This window comes from Peromyscus eremicus, chromosome 9 (genome assembly GCF_949786415.1).
Source record: "Peromyscus eremicus chromosome 9, PerEre_H2_v1, whole genome shotgun sequence".
NCBI classification, from domain to species: Eukaryota; Metazoa; Chordata; class Mammalia; order Rodentia; family Cricetidae; genus Peromyscus; species Peromyscus eremicus.
Window position 1 is genome coordinate 47055453 of NC_081425.1, and position 21433 is coordinate 47076885.

The following is a 21433-nucleotide window of genomic DNA, read 5'->3' on the forward strand; positions in this document are numbered from 1 at the left end:
GTACTCAAAATATAAAGAACTCTTACAACTCAATAAAGACAGCTCAATTTTAAAAATGAGCAGAGTATCTCCAAATATGCACCAACAGCCAGTGAGTATGCACACAATGCTTGGCATCCTTAGTTATTAGGGAGATTAGGAGCTGGAAAAAAATATGGGGAAACTGGAACTTTCATATCCTACTGTCTAGAAGTAAAACGATGCAACCTCTAAATGACAGTCTAGCGTAGCGGTTCTCAATGTGTGTGTTGATCAGATATTTACATTACAACTCATAACACTATAGTTATGAAGTAGCAACAAAAATAATTTGGTGGTTGGGGTCACCACAGCATGTATTAAATGACCGCAGCATTAGGAAGGTTGAGAAGCACTGCTTTAGCAGACCCTCCAAAGAGAAAGCAGCATTCACACTGCATGCTAATACTGACTCCCACTGTGACAAGATCTTGGGGCTTTCTGTGAGGGAGTTCCTAAGCTGGTTGGTTGAAGTGGGGAACTCCATCCTACTGAAGAAAGGGGGCTGAGCACAGCACTCACTCACTGCTCTCCGCTTGCTGGCTGTGGATGCAAATGGCCTGTGCTCCTGCTTCCACACAGCCATGCCATGTGCACACTGGCCCTCAAACTGAGCCAGAAGAATCCCTTCCTTAGGTTGTTTCTGTCAGATATTCTGTCACAGCAGCAGGAGAGTAACTAAGAGACTGCGGATTCACCAGTTCTGTTCTCCAGGATTAAACCAAGACAAATGAACTCATATGCTAACCAAAACCTTGTACATGAATGTTCTCATTCACAATATGGGGGGGGGGGGTGAAAAGAGCCCAAATAGTCATCAAAGAGAAGTGAATGAACAAAATATGGAATTCTAATACCATGGAATATTCTTTGAAAAAACCAGACAAGAGTAATGCATCTTATAATTTTCCATAAATGTTAAAAACTGGGTAAAGGAAATTAGTCACAAGAGATGACACATTACATAAGCACAGAGAGTGAACAATTCATAAAACAAGAAGTGATTTCATGACTGCCTAGGGCTCATAGTCAGTGGGACAACAGGGGTGATTGCTAGAAAATGTGGAGTTTCTTTGCAGAGGGATGAAAAGTGACCACAGGGCTAGCCACACAACTGTAAATGTCCTTGAGAACTACAGCAGCTCCTTGAACTCTGAAACTGTACACTGCATTTAGGCACTCCTGAGTTCTGGGAGGTATAAAACCTTCTAAGTGCAGCCTGAGCTCTGCTGGTCAATCCCTTTCATTTTAAATACATAGAAGAACGGACCATTTTCCCTGCCCCTAAAATTACATTTATTCCAAGGCCAGCCTGGTCTACAGAGCAAGTTCCAGGATAGCCAGTGCTACACAGAGAAACCCTGTCTTGAAAAAAAGTAAAAAAACAAACCAAAAAAACTTACATGTGTTCACACAGGACATTGTAATGTCTAGTCATGGCTTTACCGTGTGTTTAGCACACCACTTCCTATTTAAAATGGAAATCATGGACTAAATGACTACTGAAATTTAGGTGAGTCGTAAATTAGCCTACCCTAACAGGTGAGGATGACTCCTCTGTGTTCCGTTTCTGGGATTCAGTGTCCACATCCTGACGCTTGTTCTTCATTCTTTCTCTGAGGTCACCTGTAGGTCTTTCCGGTGACCTTTGATATAAAACAACAAAATTCTGTATTTATATGACATTTTATAAGAATAATATAAATAAATAACCTCATAAATACTGATGCAATTTTCTGTCTTTGGTGGCTAAACTTCTGAAAAATGTTTCAGCTTAAGTAGTACTATATAAAAATATGAACAATATTCACAAGTTTTCTCCCAATGCCAATCAAAATGCATGTTAACTTCCATGGGGTTGTAAATACTGATAATACGAGAAACAAGGAACTGAAGAAAATGAATATGCAAATAGCAGCTTGAGTTACTTTCTGTTCACCACACAAATACAGCAGTCACATTGTAGATGAAGGGCAATAAGAGAAAGGTTAAGTTATAAAGAAGCAAAGTTATTCCAGAGGGATTAATTCCCTCTATGTATGTATGTAGTTGGACATACTATCAACTAAGAAAATATTTCCTGCATCTTAAAAAGGAAAGCCAACAGTCATCAAGAAGGCTCAATGGGTAAACGTGATTGTCATCAGGCCTGAAGGAAAGAACAGACTCCCAAAAGCTGTCCTCTGACCTTCACATTCAAATGTGGTACACACACACACACACGCACGCACGCACGCACGCACGCACGCACACACACACACATTCTCTCTCTCTCTCTCTCTCTCTCTCTCTCTCTCTCTCTCTCTCTCTCTTAAAAAAAAATCTCCAATGACTAACTTTCAGTTTTCCTACTAATGCTGTAGGCAAAGCAATCAGCACGCACAATTTCAGGACTATATAAATCTATTTACCGATTAAATGATTTCTGTAAGAAACATTGTATCTATTACATTTAAAAAATATTACAAAATCATCATAAGGGGACAAAAGGAACACTAAAAAGATCTTCGTTATGCAAATACAGTTTAGTCAAGTTTCTATCAAAGGCAAAATGATGTTCTGCAAAGAAAATGTTTATCTATATATAAACACACTTAAAATTATTTATTTGTTTGCTTTATGTGTATGGGTGTTTTGTCTGCATGTATGTCTGTGCACCATGTGCGTACCTGGTGTCTGAGTCTAGAAAAGGATATTGGATCCCCTGGGACTGGAGCTACAGACGGCTGTTTGCCACCATGAGGGTGATGGAAACTAAACTCAGGTCTTCTAGAAGAACAGTCAAGGTTCTTAATCACTGACCTATACCGCTCCAGCCCCTAAAGACATTTATATTAACACAGTGCCCTAAGAGGTTTGGCAAGCAGATTTTACAACAAAGCTTGTAGAAGACACAAATTTAAGCTGGGCAATGTTGGTGCATGCTTTTAATCCCAGCACTTGGGAGGCAGAGCCAGGCACATCTCTGTGAGTTCAAGGCCAGCCTGGTCTACAGAGCGAGATCCAGGACAGGCACTACACAGAGGAGCCCTGTCTTGAAAAACCAAAAAAAAAAAAAAATAGATATAAATTTAAAAGGCCTTTGGAAAATTACAACTAAATCTTATTTAAATTTTACTTTGTTAAGAATGACTAGTCTAACTTTACTAAAAATAAATTCTCACACCTCTGAGTTCTGCTTAAGTGGAGATTTAATACAAACTTGGGGTAGTATGAGGTAGGGGGCAGGCGTTTTAGGGGTGTTTATCCCCAGACTCAGTCTCCTTACAGGTGTGCACTGATTTGAATAAACACATTGAAAAAGGATCTATTATCAAGACATACAAACATGTACATTTTAAAGCTAACATTTTATTAATCTCAAAAGTAACAACCAAAAGATCTGGCTAATCTATGACTGTCAAGACTACCCCAAGACAGGAAATCTGACCAAATATACGGTTCAATTTCAGATTTTTACACTAAATTGCTAAAGTTGGTTTTTAATACTATAGCAAATGCTTCCGTTCTCAGTTTACCTTCTGTAATTGCTGCTGTAACCTTTCCCACGAGGTGAAGGGCCATGGACGAACCTACATGTGTTTCCATAGAGGCAGCTGCCCGTCTTCAGCCAGTTCCGGCACTGGGTCTAGGAGGCAGATATTACTATGTGAATGTCTGAAGTAAAGATGCTACCAGGGCAAAGTCAAGTCAAAGCGACCCAAATGCCAGCTAAGCACACGCTCCTCCAATAATAATACCATAAGGAATGATAAACCACGAGAGGGTATGTGTGTGGGGTGGGGGGGTTACTGGAATGGGGCATGGATAGGATTAAAATACACTGTATATATAGAACAAACAAAAACCTTATAAAACAATGAGAAATTTGCAAACCATAACCCCTCTTTCATTTCTTTCCTAGAGTAAAATTTGCTACATCAACCCCACAACAAAACAACCCATTTTCCTTTATAATAGCAATTAGTACTTCAATAATAGTATTTTAAATGTCTCCCCCAGGGCACAGGATTGAGGGCGGGGCCCCTTCGTACAGGCTAGGTAAGGGCTCTGCCACTGAGTCCCACTCCTAGTCCCCTCTATTAAGCTTCCTGTATCCACAGTAGTGACAACTCACCTCTGCTGTGCTGCCAGTACTGGGTCCAAGCCTCTCAAACACACTAGGTCTTCTGGATGTACTCTCAGATATGGTCTTGGTGTTTTCCACTGTGACCTTCCTCCTAATTTTTGACATTTTGAACTACTTTAACCAAAAGAGAGAGAGTTAAAACTGTAAAATCTTTCAATTTTATACCCCTGAGCCTAAAACTTACAACCAGACAAAGCTACGGGTAACACTCTAAAACCAGTAGTGTTTTCCTGAGCCCAGGGCATGGACAGAGGGAAACAAGAGGATGCTAGTAGACATGTTGCCTGCTATACCACGCTTCTAAGTCTAGCAACTCTGGACTCCGTGGGCTGGACCTGGACCTCCTCTGTACTGGACATTCAACTACAGTTATTACTTTGTGAGTTACTTATAAAAGCCGTCGTAAAATCTGGTAGCTCTGTCCTTTAGGGGAAGATTGCTAGCCTAAACATAAACAAACTGTTATGTTTAACAAACATAAAAGATATGTAAGTCAAAGAACATGGGACATAAACCCAGGTGAAATCTTAATTGAAAGTGGAAACAACTCTTTACACTGTTTCAGCGGCTACAAAAGTACTGCTTCAAATGAGTATGGGAATGTCTGGGGGTGGTGCCGCACGTCAGTAATCCCCGGCCTCAGGAAGCTGAGGCAGGAGGATCTCCAGTTCACAGAATGACCATGTCTGGAAGAAAATCAAAAGTCAAACAAACAAACAAACAACAATATGGAAGAAAAGTGGGTGCTGTTTAAGTATTCTTTGCTGCAAAGGTCATGGAAAGGCAATTTGATGAAGAATGTTAATTTTTCAGTAATACCGAAAACAAAACTCTCCAAGGTATTTCTATAATCCAACACACACTGCCATGAAAGTCAAAGGTGCTAAAAGTAAGGAATGGGTCATTATTAGCAATAAGAAAGAAAAATTGCAAAAGTATATAAAAAGCTAAAGAAAGCATTAAAAAACTAAGACTATAATCAGAAAACGAATCCAGTTATTTAATTGAAAGTAAAAATTCAGATGACAGCACACAATAGGAAACGAAGTCCAGACCAAGTAATAACTCATACTGATCTGAAGGAAGAAACTGTCCCGTGAGCAAAAGCAAGACAAGCTGAACTGCACATTTTACATCACCTGAGCATGAGCAGAAATCTAATTGTCAGATTATCAGAAAGAGCCATGGCAGCTTAAGAAAAAAGTAAGTTCTACTTGGTATACACAAGTAGTTGTGTGTGTGTGTGTGTGTGTGTGTGTGTGTGTGTGTGTGTGTACACTTGAGACAAGATTTCCTGTAGCCCAGTTTGGCCTCAACTTCAACATCCAGCAGTCTTTAACTTCTCTCCTCCTGTTTCCATCTCCAATTCTGCAATTCCAAGAATGGACCACCATGCAGTGCTGGATCTGAACACAGGGGGCTTCCCTACATTCTCTACTAACTGAGCTACAACCCCAGCAACAGAATTAGTCTTTATAAAGATCACAGGTGATCTTTAATATGGTTTCAAAATAAAGATATATTACTGGACATGAAATCACATCAGCACTAGCTGAGTGTGTGGTAGGGCATGCCTCCAATCCTAGCACTCAGAAGACTAAGGCAAGAGCACTGCTGTGAGTTCAAGGTCAGCCTGGGCTCTAAATAGTGAGTTCCAGGTCAGCTAGTAATAAATACTAAAATCTTGTTTGGAAAACAACAACAACAAAAAGGAAAAATATCCTGGAATAGAAAATCAAAGCCAAAAACTCAATAGTGATGATAAAAATATTCCACTTAACTAGGTCACTCAAGTCACATTCTGATAAAGATTCAAAAAGTGAGACCAAGTGAGAAAAGATGACAAATCAAGAGGAAACCATAAAGTGATACATCAAAGTGGATTTAATTGGGAAGTTTAGATTATAAAGTCTTTAACATAAAATGTAACCTTTTTTTTAAAACAAGTTGGAAAATAATTCTGAAGTAATAAGATGCTTTACAGTGTAGAATGCCACATAGGTGAGCAAAACAGTTATATCAGCTATTCTCCAGGAAAAGAAAACAAATGAGCCAAATATATATTAGCATCAACATAATGTGTATCTTTAATTTTTCTTGAACTCATTCTCAGCACAAACATAAATGTTCAGGGGAGGATACTGAAAAGCCATATCAGATATCCAGTAGATTATGGAAAGGAACAAAGAAACAGAACAGAAAACTTAGAGAAGTGGTGCAGATTTAAAAGACCTAGAAAATAAGAGCTTTGATTAGCTCAAAAAAAAAAAAAAACCACCTAGAAATATACAATTTCTATCAATGTAGAAGGTAATAAGAAGTAAATGTATGCTAGCCAGGCATGGTGGCTCATACCTTTAACCCTGGAACTTGGGAGGCAGAGGTAGGTGGATTCAAGGCCAGCCTGGTCTACACAGAGAAACCCTGTCTTGAAAAACTGGGGGTGGTGGTGGGGGCAGGCAGAAAAGTTTGAAGTTAAAAATGCTTCTTAAAGTTCCATTATATTATTATCATCAATAAATATATGAGTACACATCATGATCCTCAACCATTTAATAAAACTGAACAGATTCTAAGTTCCCTGATGAACTTGTTATTCAGAACCTAAAGAATGCAAATCTTTTTCCTCCTAAGTAGGTAGTCTCATCCTACAATACTACTTTACATTTTCCCCTCCACCACCACTATTAATGAAAATAAGTTAGCTCTGCCTCCAGCATTCCTACCCTCAATGGGACTACTTCTACCACCCCTTCCTACCAGAAACTAACCAATTCCACCAAGCAAGAAGCTTTGTGATGCTGTTCTTGTTGTCAACTTGACTACAGCTGAAATTAACTAAAACCCAAGGGGCTGTGTCCATCTGGGAAGGAATTTTCATGATTGAATGATATGAAGTTGAAAGACCCATCCTAAATCCAGATGTTTTGAGGTGGGAAGAGCCACCACATCTTCTGGTGGAAGCTATATAAAGGACAAGAAGAAAATGTTTGCTCTTTGCCTGCTTGCTCTCACTTCTCTGGTAACAGAACCTACTTCAGAATGCTGATGTATACTAAAGACCAGCTGAGACATCCAGCCTTGTGGTCTAAATAACCACTGGACTCTTGGACTTTCTATTGGGAGATAGTCATTGTTGGACAAGGTGGACACAGCCTGTGAACCACTCTAATAAATCATATATATATATATATATATATATATATACATATATATGATACACATATATCACATGTATATATAATACATAAATATCTATAATATATATTCATTCATATGTATCCATTGTTTGTCTAGAGCAGTGGTTCACAAGTTGTGGGTCAAGACTCCCACAGAGGTCACATATCAAATATTTACATTATGATTCATAACAGTAGCAAAATTACAGTTAAGAAGTAGCAACAAAATAATTTCATGGTTGGGGGTCCCCACAACATGAGGACTGTGTTAAAGGGTCACAGCATTAGGAAGGTTGAGGCTCACTTCTCTAGAGAACCCTGACTAAGACACTATGTATTACTATATCTGAAGTACTGATCATCTGCCATTTCCTTTCTTGGTCTTCTAAAGGATCATGGTATTCCCTTGCTACTACTTCTCTACATGCTCATAGAGCTCATCACCGCTCTCTTCCCTGACCTACTGCTAGAATGCATGGCTTCACAGCTCCTCTCCAATCCTAGATGCCTAGATCCCACTGGAATTTTACACCAAATGAAGTAAGAATTACAGACCCCAACTTATAAGCCACATCCCAGCCTTGTACTCCTATCAGTAAAAAGCTGCTCCCCATACAAACAGAATCAATTGCTTTTACAAAGAGCATGAAGAATGGTCAAGAGTCACCTGTAGAGGATCATCAATTAAAAGAACTTGTTGCTCTTGCAGAGGGCCATGGTTCAATTCCCAGCACACACGTGGTAGCTCACAACTAACTCCAGTTCCAAGGGATCCAACACCCTCTTCTGATCTCCTAAGGCACCAGGCACACAGGCAATGCACATACATAGATACATCTGGACAAAACAGTTATATACATAAAAAATAAAATAAACAAATCTTAAAAAAAAAAAAAAAGATTCACCTATAAGGGAATTTCCCAGGAATTTTTATTCCCAGCTACTACTTAGCCTTCCAAATGAAGGGGGAAATACAATGAAGTAAAAGGTATATTCTCCTTTTGCCTCAGAATCCTATAGTGCCAGATTCTGTCCTACAATTACACTGTATTTCGGTAATGGGTCTAGATTATAGAGAGGACAAAACCATGAGGCACAAAAGGTAAAAACAAGAATTAAAGCTATCCATCTGGAATGACTCTTACTATTTCAGCTTCTTGGGTTCTGGTATTACAGGCATCTATTACCACAATGGTTCTGGAATGAACACCTCTGATCATTTGCTAAGGTTTGGATGAGTCTCCACCCCCACCCCCAAAAGACTATCAGTAAAGGCTTGGTCCTCAGGGTGGTGGTAACATGAGGTCCTGTGGATCTTTTAAAGGTAAAGAATAATAGAAAATCCTTGCATCATGAGGCAAAGGGATGCTTTCAAAGGGAACTGTAGAACCTGTCTGTTCATCTCTCCTTCTAACTTCACTTCCTGGCTTGTGCCACCCACCCAAGAGGCCCAAAGCAATGGATGCAATCCTAGGCATAAATCTCTAAAGCCAGAAGTCGAAATTAGCTTTCTTCGTAAGTATCAGGAATTTCATTACAGTAACATAGTTAATTAATACATTGTCCACCTAAGAACTCCTACTAGCAGTCTTCAACACAACACTATCCTAAATGTTAGTAGCCACACAGTTATGACTCTGCATGAATAAACACTTTGTTTGAACAGAAAATAATATAACTTAAAAGCTCATTTGTTGGAAAATAAATACACCAGAAAAACATTTCTTTTTTATATATTAAATCATGTAACTCAGAACCATGTAATCAACTGATGTGAAAGCTCAAAATTTTCAATCCTAAATGATGGGTTCAAAGAAAGATGAATACCACAAAAGAGTGGAGTGTAGATTTGATTAGAGGACAAAAACCATTAATGGTATAGATATAAATGCTTCAAAGTGGAGGAGAAATAGTAGACACAAGAACCGGAATTGTGGATGCCAATGTCTTTAAACCAGTCACCTGCTAGTAAACTGACTCTTGTCTGAAGATGTCCCTTCACTTGGTATCCAAACTGTTCTTTTGTTTAAGCTGTCGTCACCTGTTTCGTCATGTGTTTCTCAACTACACCAAACGACTACGCAGATGTTTTCCTTATCTGCTCTCCTTTGAAATTTAATAGACATCTGGGGCTTTCATCAACCCCTTCAATTAAAAAGAGCAAATTCTGGGGCACTAATGATGAACCTACTAAGACAGAAAATGTATCTCCAGTATGAGAACTGCTCCCCTTCCCCCTTCTGCAGGGAACAAGGTACCCTGAGCTCCACACCATAAACACGGTGAGAAAGGGGCATCACAGAGGCGGCTCTTTCCAATAATTACTTCCAAGGTCTGCTAAAAGTCTGTCAGTAAAACATACGCTAACTGAGAACCCTTATCCTAAATGTTTGAGACTAGGGATATTTTGGATTCAAATTTGGGAAGTTAAATATCTCGAGGATGTGACCTAGGTTTAAATTCAAAATTCATAATTAAGTAACACTAACAACTGAATAAAATGAATTGATATATGTTACACTGTGCTTTAGTATTTTTAAATTTATATTACAGACATCTCCAATTCAAGTATTAACAAGGCCCGACCCTGCTTAGCTTCTGAAACCAGGTGCATTCAGGGTAGTGTGGCCGTGAATATGTATCTCAAAATAAGCAGTTATGATCACTCTGAATCACCAGCAAACAGAAAGCAAATAAAAGGCTGTATCCCTGCATTGAAAATACTTTAAAAAAAAACCTACATGAAAATGTACAAACCTTTTTATATTATTCCTAAACAGTATATAGTATTTACATCATATTATGTATTAGAAGTATAGAGGTGACTGAAAAAACACAAGGTGTGGACATGTTCAAAGATTATATCATTTTCTAGAAGGGATTTGAGTGTCTGTACATTTGGGTATCTGAGGCTGCAAGCTATGGGTGGATGTCAACTGTGTGTTTTGAACAAATGCATCCTACCAGGTGCTCACACTGAAACTCAAGTTTCAGGGCACAACCGTTTTCGCACAAACTGCTACGCTACATGCCTACATCCACCTGCTAAGCCTGCAGTTGAAAGTGTCATCTGATAGAATCAAGCCATACAAGGCTGGAAGTTGCTTGCAGATCTATACACTGTGCTGCAAAACATGTTGCTTAGATACTAAAGCTAGTAATGTCAAAATTACGTAGCGAAACTGAACACACAGGCAGAACCACATCATCATTTGGATTTAACTGAGCAACTATATCACAGACTTTTCTAAGGAGTTTTTGATTGTTTTATTGTTGTTATTACTGTTTTGTTTTGTGTTTCAAGACAGGGTTTCTCTGTGTAGCTCTGGCTGTCCTGAACTCGCTCTGTTGTAGACCAGGCTGGCCTGGAACTTACAGAGATCCGCCTGCCTCTGCCTCTCGAATGCTGGAACTAAAGACGTGGGCCACCACCGCCCAGTATCACAGACTTTTAAAATCTTAAATGCCAGACTTAAAAGTTCCAAACTTCTCAAATTACTTCCTCAAAACCCCACAAACCAGAAGATTCCACATGTCCATAATTCGTAATAAAAACTAATTAACAAGATACTGCCCTTCACAAACAAGATCCTACCAATATCATCCAAGTCTTCTCAACTCTGAATACTTTTCCAGCCACATTAAGTGTTAATCGGCTTAGAGAAAGATACTGCCAGACATACATTCTCTCTTCATTCCACCCTCCCTTGCTTCTGATACAGTTGTCAAAAGTGACTAGGGAGTGTAAAGATAAAGTAGAACTCCTACACTCCCAATAGTATTTATTACAGCCGGGAAAAATGCAAGACCAGACAGAAACAATCAAAAGCGAGACTTCTCTCCAACAGGTCTAGAACACGTGGAGATAATTCTAAATCCAAGACTGCACCGCTGCACCCTTTGATCACACACAAACGAGACCACCGCGCCAGGGTATCCAAGTCCGCCTGCCCCCTGACACGAACTCCAGGACCACTACTAGAGCAACAGACGACACATCTCAGCACTGGGAGCTAATGCAGAGTTCAGAGTGGGATGCTCAAGCAGAGTTCAGAATAGCAAAGGAGCGTAAGACGCGAGAGGATGGAGAACACAGCGCCAACCTCCCACCTGAGCCCGGCCTCTCCCGATCAGCTCCCAGAACGCTTACCTCCTCTCCGAGCACCCTCAGTAAGCGCAGTCCTCGGGCGTCCCTGCCGCCTCCGCTCCAAGAAGCTGGGCAGCCAGCCGACTGTCCCCGCGCCCGGCCCCGGGAGGACAACGAGGAGGACGTGCACGCGCGGCTCCCAGGAACCGGTCCTCCGCAGGCGGGCGGACGCCGGCAACAGGGAGCAGCGGAGCCGCCCGGATCCTCGCTAGGCTCCAGAGAGCTCGGGACGCAAGACGAGACGCACAGAGGCCACAGCAGGGCAACGCGCTAGGACCGCATCTCTGCCAGGCCGCTAGACAGGGAGCAGCTAAACGCGGCCGGAAGTCGCGGGTTTGCCCCGCTCCTCTACAGGCCAGGCGGCTTCCGGCCGCCAGATTAGTCGTCAGAGAGTAAGTCCCGCCCCTCCCAGACTACGCCCTCCCCCCCCCTCCGGCGTCACGAGGGCGGTGAGGCGTGCGAACGCCTCCTGCGTTCAGAGATCTGGGAAAGGAAACTGGGAGCTGGCTAGGGATAGCTGAAATTTTTTCAATTAATGAAAAGGTTCTCGATTTAACGGTTTTCCAGTGCATAAAGTGCCACTTTGTCACTGGCAGTGACCACAGCCTGGCATGCTTCTGAGCTGCAGAATTTGACATCCGCCCTTCCCCCGCCTGGGCCTATAGCTGGACTAAAAGCTGTGCACGCATTGTGCTTTCAGGAACACGAGCAGAGATTGACTGCAATTTTGGAGTGGAAATCCTTAAGATGCTTCAAAGGGCCTTTGCTTTTGCTTTTTGGATCCAATGATCTGCATAAAATTAGTATTAAAGTAACTTAAGAGGGGCTAGAGAAATGGCTCCAGCCGTTAACAGCAGTTGCTGCTCTTGCAGAGACCAGATTTGGTTCCCAGCACCCACGTAGCTACTAATAACCTTCAGTAACTTCAATTCCAGTGGATCCAGCGCTTTCTTTGGGGCCCAACACGAATCAGGTGCTTAAACTCGCGCAGGGGCACACACGCACACATACAAATAATAAATCTTAAAACTGGTCATCATAAATCAAGGGATGAGGGAGTGGGGATCAATACCTAGCCCCTTACAATAAAAAGGTTAAAATACACACGAGCCATTGTCACCCTTAAGCTCCAAGTGTTATGTATTTTATTCTTTGACAAAACCAAGGAAACTGATTAGACTTAGAAAAAAGCTAGTTCAACAATTTGGTGTTGCTGAAATCAGTAAAATAAAAACACCGGAGCAGAGGCACAGGCATTAAAGGTTCCTAATAACATGCCAAGCTATTTTGGAGACTGCTGCCAGAGCTTCTGCACAGGTGGGTTTGATGTATCTCTCAGGCAGCAAGAATCCATATCTGCCTTTATCTCGAAGTTCAATCGTAAATGAATATTTGATGCCCAAATCGTAGATCCAATCATCAGAACCTCCAGGAGCTAGGTCTAAAAGAAGACGAAAAAGAATATTTTGAAATATATTTATTTCAACTCAATTTTTTTTGTAGAAATGAAAATAACTTTGCTTTCTTCTAATTAAGTTACCTAAATTTCTTATCCAAAAATTGTGGACATTGAGAAGAAAACATGTTGAGAAAGAAAACAGATGTTGCCCAGAACTCAACAATAATCTGACCAAGGAGTGTGATAAGTGCCGATAACATTTTAGTGCATTTTACAGTGCACTAAACGAATTCTTCTGGCTTAATTTTTATTACACAAAGTCACACAGTGCCTGTCTGCTATTTTGTAACGTTTCTAAACATAATTATTGTAACATTTCCAAAAGTATCATAACTGAATTTGAAGCTACATCATTTTTAATGATTTTATTGGACTGCATTGTAAAACTACATGTAACTGATTTTTTACATAATTTTGTTGATAAATAACTTAGTTTCTTTAGAGTGAGACCTTTGTTTATAAATCGATGTTTATTACTTCAGAATGTTTTCTAGAGGTAGAATTACTTGTCTAAGGTTGTTTATCTTTAACAGTTACCACACTTGTTACCAAGTACTATCCAAAAGAATGGAAAGTACTCCTCCTAGCAGGGTGTGAGTACACTCACTGCCAGCTCCTGCACCATTGGCAGGAATCATGATCTTGGCAATTTTCTGAGCAAAAAAAAAAATAAATAAAAATAAATAAATAATAATAATAATATGCAATTGCCTTTGGTTTAGATTTCCTTATCAGTGAAGTGCATGCTTTTAAATATTTGTTGTTCATCTTTGTATTTTTCTTTCAATGTCCTTGCTTACTTTTCTACATGGTTCATTCTATATATTGTTTATAAGAACAGCATTAGTGTTATTAGATCCGTGTAACATGTGAAGCTTTTCTCACTCAAGTTTTTAGCTTGTGGTGGGGTTTTTGTACTTTATTATTTGATAAATTTGGCATTTATTTCCGTGAAAGATGTATTAATAATTTAGTTTGTGTTTGGTTGGTTGGTTATTGTTTGTTTATTTGTTTTCAATACAGGATTTCTCTGTGTAACAGCTCTGGCTGTCCTCGAACTCACTTTGTAGGCCAAGCTGGCCTCAAACTCACAGATATCCATCTACTTGCCTCTGCTTCCTGAGTGTTGAGATTAAAGGTATGTACCACCACCACCCAGCTTAATTCAGTTTTTATTCTTAGTGACTTGTCAGTTTTTCTAGGGCTGATAATTAAATAATTTAACTGGCTTAAAAGTGTCTCCTTTATGAAAAACCAGGATTTCTTATTTATTTGAGTTCTTTCTATGCCCATTATTTCCTTCTAATGATCTGTCTCCTCCAGGCTGTTCTACACTACCCTATTATCCTGTGCTTATAACATGCTTCAATACCTCTGTGGGGCAAATTGTTCCTTATTAGCCTATTGTCAGCATTTTACGAATTCTTCTACCAAATGTATGCTTCCAAATGAACTTCAAATCATGTCAGTGGTCATAAAATTGCATCAAATATACAAATCAATTTAGGAAAATTTCAATATTCTTTCCCCATCACAAAGCATGTAGGCTTCCTTCAAAAGTATTTAAGTGTTCATGGAATTGCATCAACTATACAAATCAATTTAGGAAAATGTTAATAGTATTTTCTTATTGCTCAAAACATGAAGAATTCTCCTGTTATTTGTCTTTCAGTAGAAGTTTTAGATTTCTTTTGTAGGCACCACAGATTTATTGTGTTTATGTATACACATGCACACATTTAACAACCCATATGTATATGTATGCATGCACACATATATATATTCATACATGTTGTGGCAGTCAGTCAGATCTATTCTCTCTCTCTCTCTCTCTCTCTCTCTCTCTCTCTCTCTCTCTCTGTCGTGTGTGTGTGTGTGTGTGTGTGTGTGTGTGTGTGTGTGTGTGTGTGTGTGTATTTGAGACAGGTCTGACTATATAGCCCAGGCTGGCCTGCAACTCACTCTATAGTTTGTTTAGCTCCAAGCTAGTGATCTTCCTGACTTAGCCCCGCCAAGTGCTGAGATTGCCACCATGCCTTACTTTTATTCTCTGCCTGGAACATATATGAAATGTACATTTGTATATATTTAGTGACTCATCAACCACCTTACTTAAAGTATGTTACAAATAGTTTTGATTGATTTTCTAAAGTTTTCCAATTAAGCAATTATATAGTGTGCCTCTTTCTGTCTGTGCTTGGATTGCTTGGGAGGTTTGTTTAATGAAACATTACTTCTATTCTTTTTGAGATATAGTCTCACATAGTGCAGGCTGGCCTCAAACTCTCCACATAACCCAGGATGTCCCTGAACTCTTGGTCCTTCTACTTCACCTCCTGAGTGCTAGAGTGCTGGTATTATGGATGGTTTATGCACAATTTCTAATATTTTTAAGATATCCATGAATAGTGGATGCATTCAGTCATCCACCAGTATTTCTGATAATTATGATCAACAAACACCTAATTTATAGTTCCAACTTTTATCCTATGCTTACGCGCGCGCGCACACACACACACACACACACACACATCAGAGAGAGACAGACATACATAGACAGAGAGAGAGAGAGAGAGAGAGAGAGAGAGAGAGAGAGAGAGAGAGAGAGGGAGGGAGGGAGGCATCCTAGGTGAATGAGTGTGTGAAGATGGTCTATGTCAACAAAGGCAGCCATGGGGCAGTGACACCAAAGGGACAGAAGTAGGTGGCCCAATCTGATAGACAACCCAGGGGCGGGTGAAGATGAAGGAAGAGGGAGAGCTTGGACTTCTGCTAATAAAGCATTTTGATACGTAAAGGGGTATTGAAAAGAATTTGGGTGCAACTGTTGTTATAGCCTTGTGTCAATCATATTTATTAAGTGAGACCTGAGCTTTCACTATGTTGTCTCAAAATCCTTTCCATGCTTTTATAGGACATATTACACTGTTACTTGGCAGCTACTTGTTAGTTAGTTCTCCAGGGACTGCCTTGCCAGGCCACATTCGCCAATAGCTTCTCTCAGCTACAATAATTCTCAAACCTAAAAATCCACTTTATTTTCTTGAAATCACTGAGGGAAACTGTACTTTATTTTACCATTTGTTTGCATCAGAAGTTGGCAAGGCTTTTTTTTTTTCTGAAAAAGGCAGGATAGGAAATGGTTTATGTTTTGTGAGCCATCTGGTCTCTGTTGCAATTATCTGGGCTGCCATGAAAGCTGCCATAGATGATATGCAAATTAAGGAGCACGGCTGTGTTCCAATAAAACTATTCATGGAAACAAATATGAATTTCATATCATTTTGATGTGTCAAAAATTAATTATTTTCACGCTTTTTTCAAATATTTAGAAAAATAGGAAAAGCATTCTTAGTTCAAAGGCTATGAAAACACATAGTGACCTAGGCTTGGCCATTGAGTTACAGTTTGCTGACATTTGTTTACATGTCTATTTTCTGTTCTCATCCCGTTTTTTGTGTAGCAGTTTTCTCTAGATACAACATTCCAGCTGTGTGTCCTAGGGTTCCAGCTTCCCTAAGCTATCACCCATGCTGGGTGGGCTTTGGTCATGTTGTGGCCACTGAGTCATTTCTACTCCTGTAAGGAACCCCTTAGCCATATTTCTGTAAGCAAGCCCCAAACTCTTGGGTTCACCAGACTGGACAAAGATGTCGTCTCTACTTTGATCTGTTGTCGGTTTCCCTATCTAGAGTGAGTAGACACTTGTTCCTATCTTTCCAGGAATTGTGTCACATGACACCTATCTATCTTTTAGCTTTAGAAGAACAGAATCAATGTTTGCCACCTATGCGGGAGTTTCCTCAATGAATACTTTCAGCAGAAATGGGTCAGAAACATTTGTTGAGTTTGCCACGCTCAAGCTCTCACTATGAGTCAGGAAACAGGCTGTCACTAAACAGCATGCAAGGTAAATGGAATCTTCTAGATTGATATATCTCATGATAGCTGTAGCCTTTTCTTCTTTACGTAATTAGTGTGATTACTAGTTATATAACCCCCGCTCTATAGTGATAAGCTTCCCATCTTAAATGCCACTGTGGCTTCTTTTGTTGTCTAAACCTAAACAAGAAAACTGAGTGGGTGCCTCTGTTGGGCCCCATGGTCTAAGCTCTCAGGAAGAAACAATGAGGACTGCCCTCAGCACCAGTGTGGTTGTCCAGCGTACCTAAGGCCTGGGGTGTCATCTCCAGCAGGAGGAAAGGGAAAAGAAGGAAGGAAAGATGGGCTGAGGGAAAGAGGAGGAATACTTACATAGACTTTCGGAGCCACTGCCATATGTGTACTTGGTGTTTTTATTAATGATTTCAATCGCATGCGCTGCTTCACTGGCTACGAGAGACTAGAAGCAGTTGGAGAGAGAGGTTGGTCAGTTTGCAACCTTGAAACAGGAGAGATTGACCTTTCTAAACAATCGTAATCACATTAATTGAATCCAAGTGTGTATATATGTGTTATACATATACATATATACATACATATATAAAACACATATATAAAGCCTGGATTTATCCAAAGTGTAAATTAAAAAGAATACATTAACTTAAAAAATGTTTTCCTCCGATGGCAATCACAACTAAGTAGCTTAAGAAAAAAAAAATTCTGCCAATACATTGAATGTTTTTTTTTAAATTTGCATTTTAAAAACCTGACATAGCTTTTCAGGAATTAATTATGTAAAATGAACTAGATATTTATAATACTGGCAGCTATCCCATTTCTAGACAAAATTATCACCAGACTCTGAATTCCACTTCTCTAAAGTGCACACACGCATCCGCTGTATGCATAATTTGCTTCTCACCAACTCTATTGTGTATTTGTCTAACGACTCCCAAAGGCTCATCAAATGATGGGCCATGCCGCTGATATGAAGCAAGTTCCACTACATGTGATCCCAACTCCTAGAAATGGTTTCTGAAGTTCCCACTTAACACTTAGCTTTCCTAAAATTGGAGCTAACATCATGGTACTTTCAGTTGCTTGAGGACCCAGACGACTATCCATGGCTATTGTGTTGTGCCAGTTTTTTGTGAAAAAAAAAAAAAAAGGTTTCAGGCGCCAATGGGATGACTATGGGTTCATAAAGGTGCTTGCTGCCAAGTCTGACGACCTGAGTTTAGTCCCTGGGACCCACATAGTGAAAGGAGAGAACCAACTCCTGAAAGTTGTCCTCTGACCTCCACATGTATACTTTCACATGTGCAAATGCACACACACAGACACACACACACACACACACACACACATACACACACACACACACACACACACAATAAATGTAAGAAAAAAATTAAAAATAAGCTTGTGGGGGCTGGAGAAATGGATTAGCAGCTTAGAACAACTGGTTTCTCTTACAGAGGACCTAGGTTTGATTCCCAGCACCCACAGGCAGCTCACTGCTCTCTAACTCCAGCCCTAGATAGAGGCTCCAGTGCATTTCCCTTGCTTCCTCAAGCACTGCGTGCACAGAGTTCACAGACACACATGCAGACAAAACACCCACACCCATAAAATAAGATGGAAAAACTCTTCAATGGAACTTCATTATCCTCATAATGAAATACAGATTGGTGTTCAAACACCTTCACAAGCTAACTTCATCTACTTGCTTGTGGCCCCCACAGTCCCCTGAGTACATTCCTGTGGGAAACACCATCTCCTCTGCACAGAAGGTCCTCCCTGGCCTATAGAAATCTCTCAGTGCCTGGTTGCAATGGCATCTGCCCCTTGACATCAATAAACTTTATTATTCTTGTTTCTTCGCCCCTTAGTGAACAATAATTTGTCACGAATGGGGCTCATTTTACCCTCTTCCTTTCCTGGCATCCCAGGCCGTGGTGACTTCTGCCATTGTTGCGCTTTTGTGGTAATGAGGGTGCATCGTCTATAAGTACAGCCGTCTGTGGTACCCACTTTGGACCAGCTCTCTGATCATATGGAATTATCCTTAATTGCAGGGCTTACCTAATGCTTCTTTGAATGTTGACAGAATACAGAATTGTACCCATAATAAGTAGTTGTGCTGATAGCAACCACCAAATAAGGCAAAATCAGACTAATTCTACACTTAAATCATGGCAAATGTCCTTTTATCTCTCTATACACAGTGCTACTAAATAAACTAATAAAAATAAAAAATGATAAACATGTCTTTAAAATGTTTTCTTTGAGAATTAAAAAGAGTATAAATATTAAGTATGTTTTTGTTTCAAACAAGCTATTTTCAGAACATGCAAAAAAAAAGTATTTGTCATAAGTAATACCTGCCCAGGTATGTAAACAGCCTACTCAATGCAGGTATACTTTACTCTGGTAAGAGAGCCAGGGAACAATGAGCGATAAGCACAATCCACTAAAGAGAGATCAGGCTTTGCCCATGCCAGGGCACCGCCACTGTCTGGGAAGCACCTGGGACAAGGGCTTGACTAAGTCTGGGTATAACCCACGGAGAGTCCTGTATCCTTTACTGTCCATCCCAACAGAGCATCTGGGACCAAAAAGTTGTAAGAAGACAGCAGACTGTGTGGGCCTTCGTTGACTGTCCTGTGTTGTGTGCTACACTCCAAACAGGTCTGTCTTGGTGTAGACACTGACGGTTCCTGGATAGCACCAACCCTTGGGAGTTGAAAAGGGCAGTACAGAGATAGTTCTCCCTGCTGGCACCCAAATGAGTGAGGGGCTTGGAGTTAGCCAGAGGCAAGCTGGCCTAGGAAGTGGGTGACCACCACGTAAGTCAAGTGGAACAGCGCCCTCCTGGCCTCTCCAGTAACAGGGAAGCCATTCCCTGAGAACGAAGTTCCTGTCCTCAGCTTAACAGCAATTCTTGGAATTCTCTTAGGGCCCACGCTGGTTCCTGGCAGAGTTAGAGGGTAGAGGAAAACACCTACTTATTGTTCCCTAAAGGAAAAACATTTTCCTACCTTTTTTGATTCTTGGACAGAATATTGTTTTATTTCTAAAATGCTTATAATGAAATTCACAAGTAGTGCTTACCAGTTCCTCATGGTCCCTGCTTTTGCTTCTGTTATAGGAATAGGGAAACAGTATCTGTTGGGAGTATGAGTGCATGGTGATGTAAGCTTTAATGTGGTTGATGTTTCTCCTCAGGAAGTCAGCCACCGCCTTCACTTCTGGCTCCGACTCAGGATAAAGTCCACAGTAGGTTTCAGAGCAGGAGAAACTTGATGCACCTTCCTCTGTGGTAAAATGGTTAAAGAGATGTTATTAGAAGTTGTGTGTTCTGTGCTTTGTGATTCACCTTAAATCTACAGTGCAGCAAATGCAGAAAAATGGACAAGGGAAGGCTCTATAAAGAATGTAGTTTTGATATCCAGTAAATGTCATCTGTATTTCTTTTGAAATCAAATATTTACATCAGGCTTGCTAAGGCCATCCTAGGTGGGTCTCTCTGAATCCCTGGGGGGAGCCATCTTGGATCCTGAAAACACAACCAGGAAGGTCTCAGCTGTTAACTTGTTTCCAAGCTTTTGATAAAATGAGGGAAAATAAACTGAATTTCCTTAGTCACTATAGATGCATTTTTCTGACGTTAACAGCTTAAAAATCAGCATAATTCATTTAAAAAAAAAAAGAACCCTCAACCAGAGTGAGACCATGGAAATAAGTCTCCAGATCTAATTTACACTTAGATACATGGACTATGACTTAAAATGTGACCATGATATTTGGTACCAGAGTAAGCTTTATTAATTCATTTAAGCTTTATTAACTCATTAATTCATTTATTAATCCATTTAATTAATTCATAATGTGTGTCCCTGTGTATGGTAGCCTGATATGATGGCTCTCCTTTGTTGTCAGCTTGACAATATTTAGAGTTAACTAAAACCCAAGAGGCTGGGTACACCTGTGAGGGATTTTTCTTAACAATTATTTGAAGTGGAGTGTATATATACATGCATATACATATATACATAAATATACATACACACACACACACACACACATATATATATATATTATACACACATCCTTTTTTTTTATTCTATCAGTTAAGTTCCTCTAGAGAACTCTGACTAATACACCTGCCTTTCAGTATTTCTCCTCATGTCTCTAATACACAGGACTGAAGCCTCAGAGAGCCACATTTTACCCAAGCCATGTGTATATATTCTCAATATGGCAGATGATTGAAGCTCATTGTATAATTTAGGGCCTTGTTTGTAGTTTCTTACAGGGTCACGCTGTGTAGCCCAGTCTGACCTTAAACCTTGCCACCTGCCTGCCTCAGCCCAGGAGTGCTGGAGTTACAGATGTATACCATTCCTTCTTGGCCCATAGCTGCTTCTTAACTGTAGCATGATGAACTATAATGTTGGATGCAGTGGGAAAAAAGGGTGAGCTTACACCTGCCTCCCTGAGAACTGATTGTTTCCACGACCCAAGTCCATGTTCACCGAGCACCTCAGCTCATTCAAACCAAAGGATGACAATCTCCCACTTGCCTGTCTTTGCGTCACCTTTTATATTGTTATTAC

At 40.2% G+C, this 21433-nt stretch overlaps 2 protein-coding genes across 3 annotated transcripts in view; both read right to left on the reverse strand.

Annotated features, from left to right (window-relative positions):
- Positions 1 to 11817, reverse strand: part of Zc3h13 (zinc finger CCCH-type containing 13) — a 69597-nt gene extending 57780 nt beyond the window's left edge. Inside the window, exons 1-4 of one of the 2 annotated variants that reach the window (XM_059273329.1) lie at positions 11477 to 11817; positions 4136 to 4261; positions 3537 to 3646; positions 1553 to 1664 (exon numbers count right to left, since the gene is read on the reverse strand). In XM_059273329.1, the coding sequence (XP_059129312.1) occupies positions 1553 to 1664; positions 3537 to 3646; positions 4136 to 4252 (339 nt within the window). In that variant the 5' untranslated portion in view covers positions 4253 to 4261; positions 11477 to 11817. The remainder of the gene's footprint in view (positions 1 to 1552; positions 1665 to 3536; positions 3647 to 4135; positions 4262 to 11476) is intronic. The other variant, XM_059273328.1, reaches the window with a different exon arrangement.
- A 908-nt stretch (positions 11818 to 12725) lies between these two features.
- The window catches only part of Cpb2 (carboxypeptidase B2), a 40122-nt gene continuing 31414 nt past the window's right edge, over positions 12726 to 21433 (reverse strand). The window contains exons 10-12 of the mRNA XM_059274295.1: positions 19929 to 20131; positions 17187 to 17274; positions 12726 to 12914 (exon numbers count right to left, since the gene is read on the reverse strand). Of these exons, the coding sequence (XP_059130278.1) occupies positions 12730 to 12914; positions 17187 to 17274; positions 19929 to 20131 (476 nt within the window). The 3' untranslated portion in view covers positions 12726 to 12729. The remainder of the gene's footprint in view (positions 12915 to 17186; positions 17275 to 19928; positions 20132 to 21433) is intronic.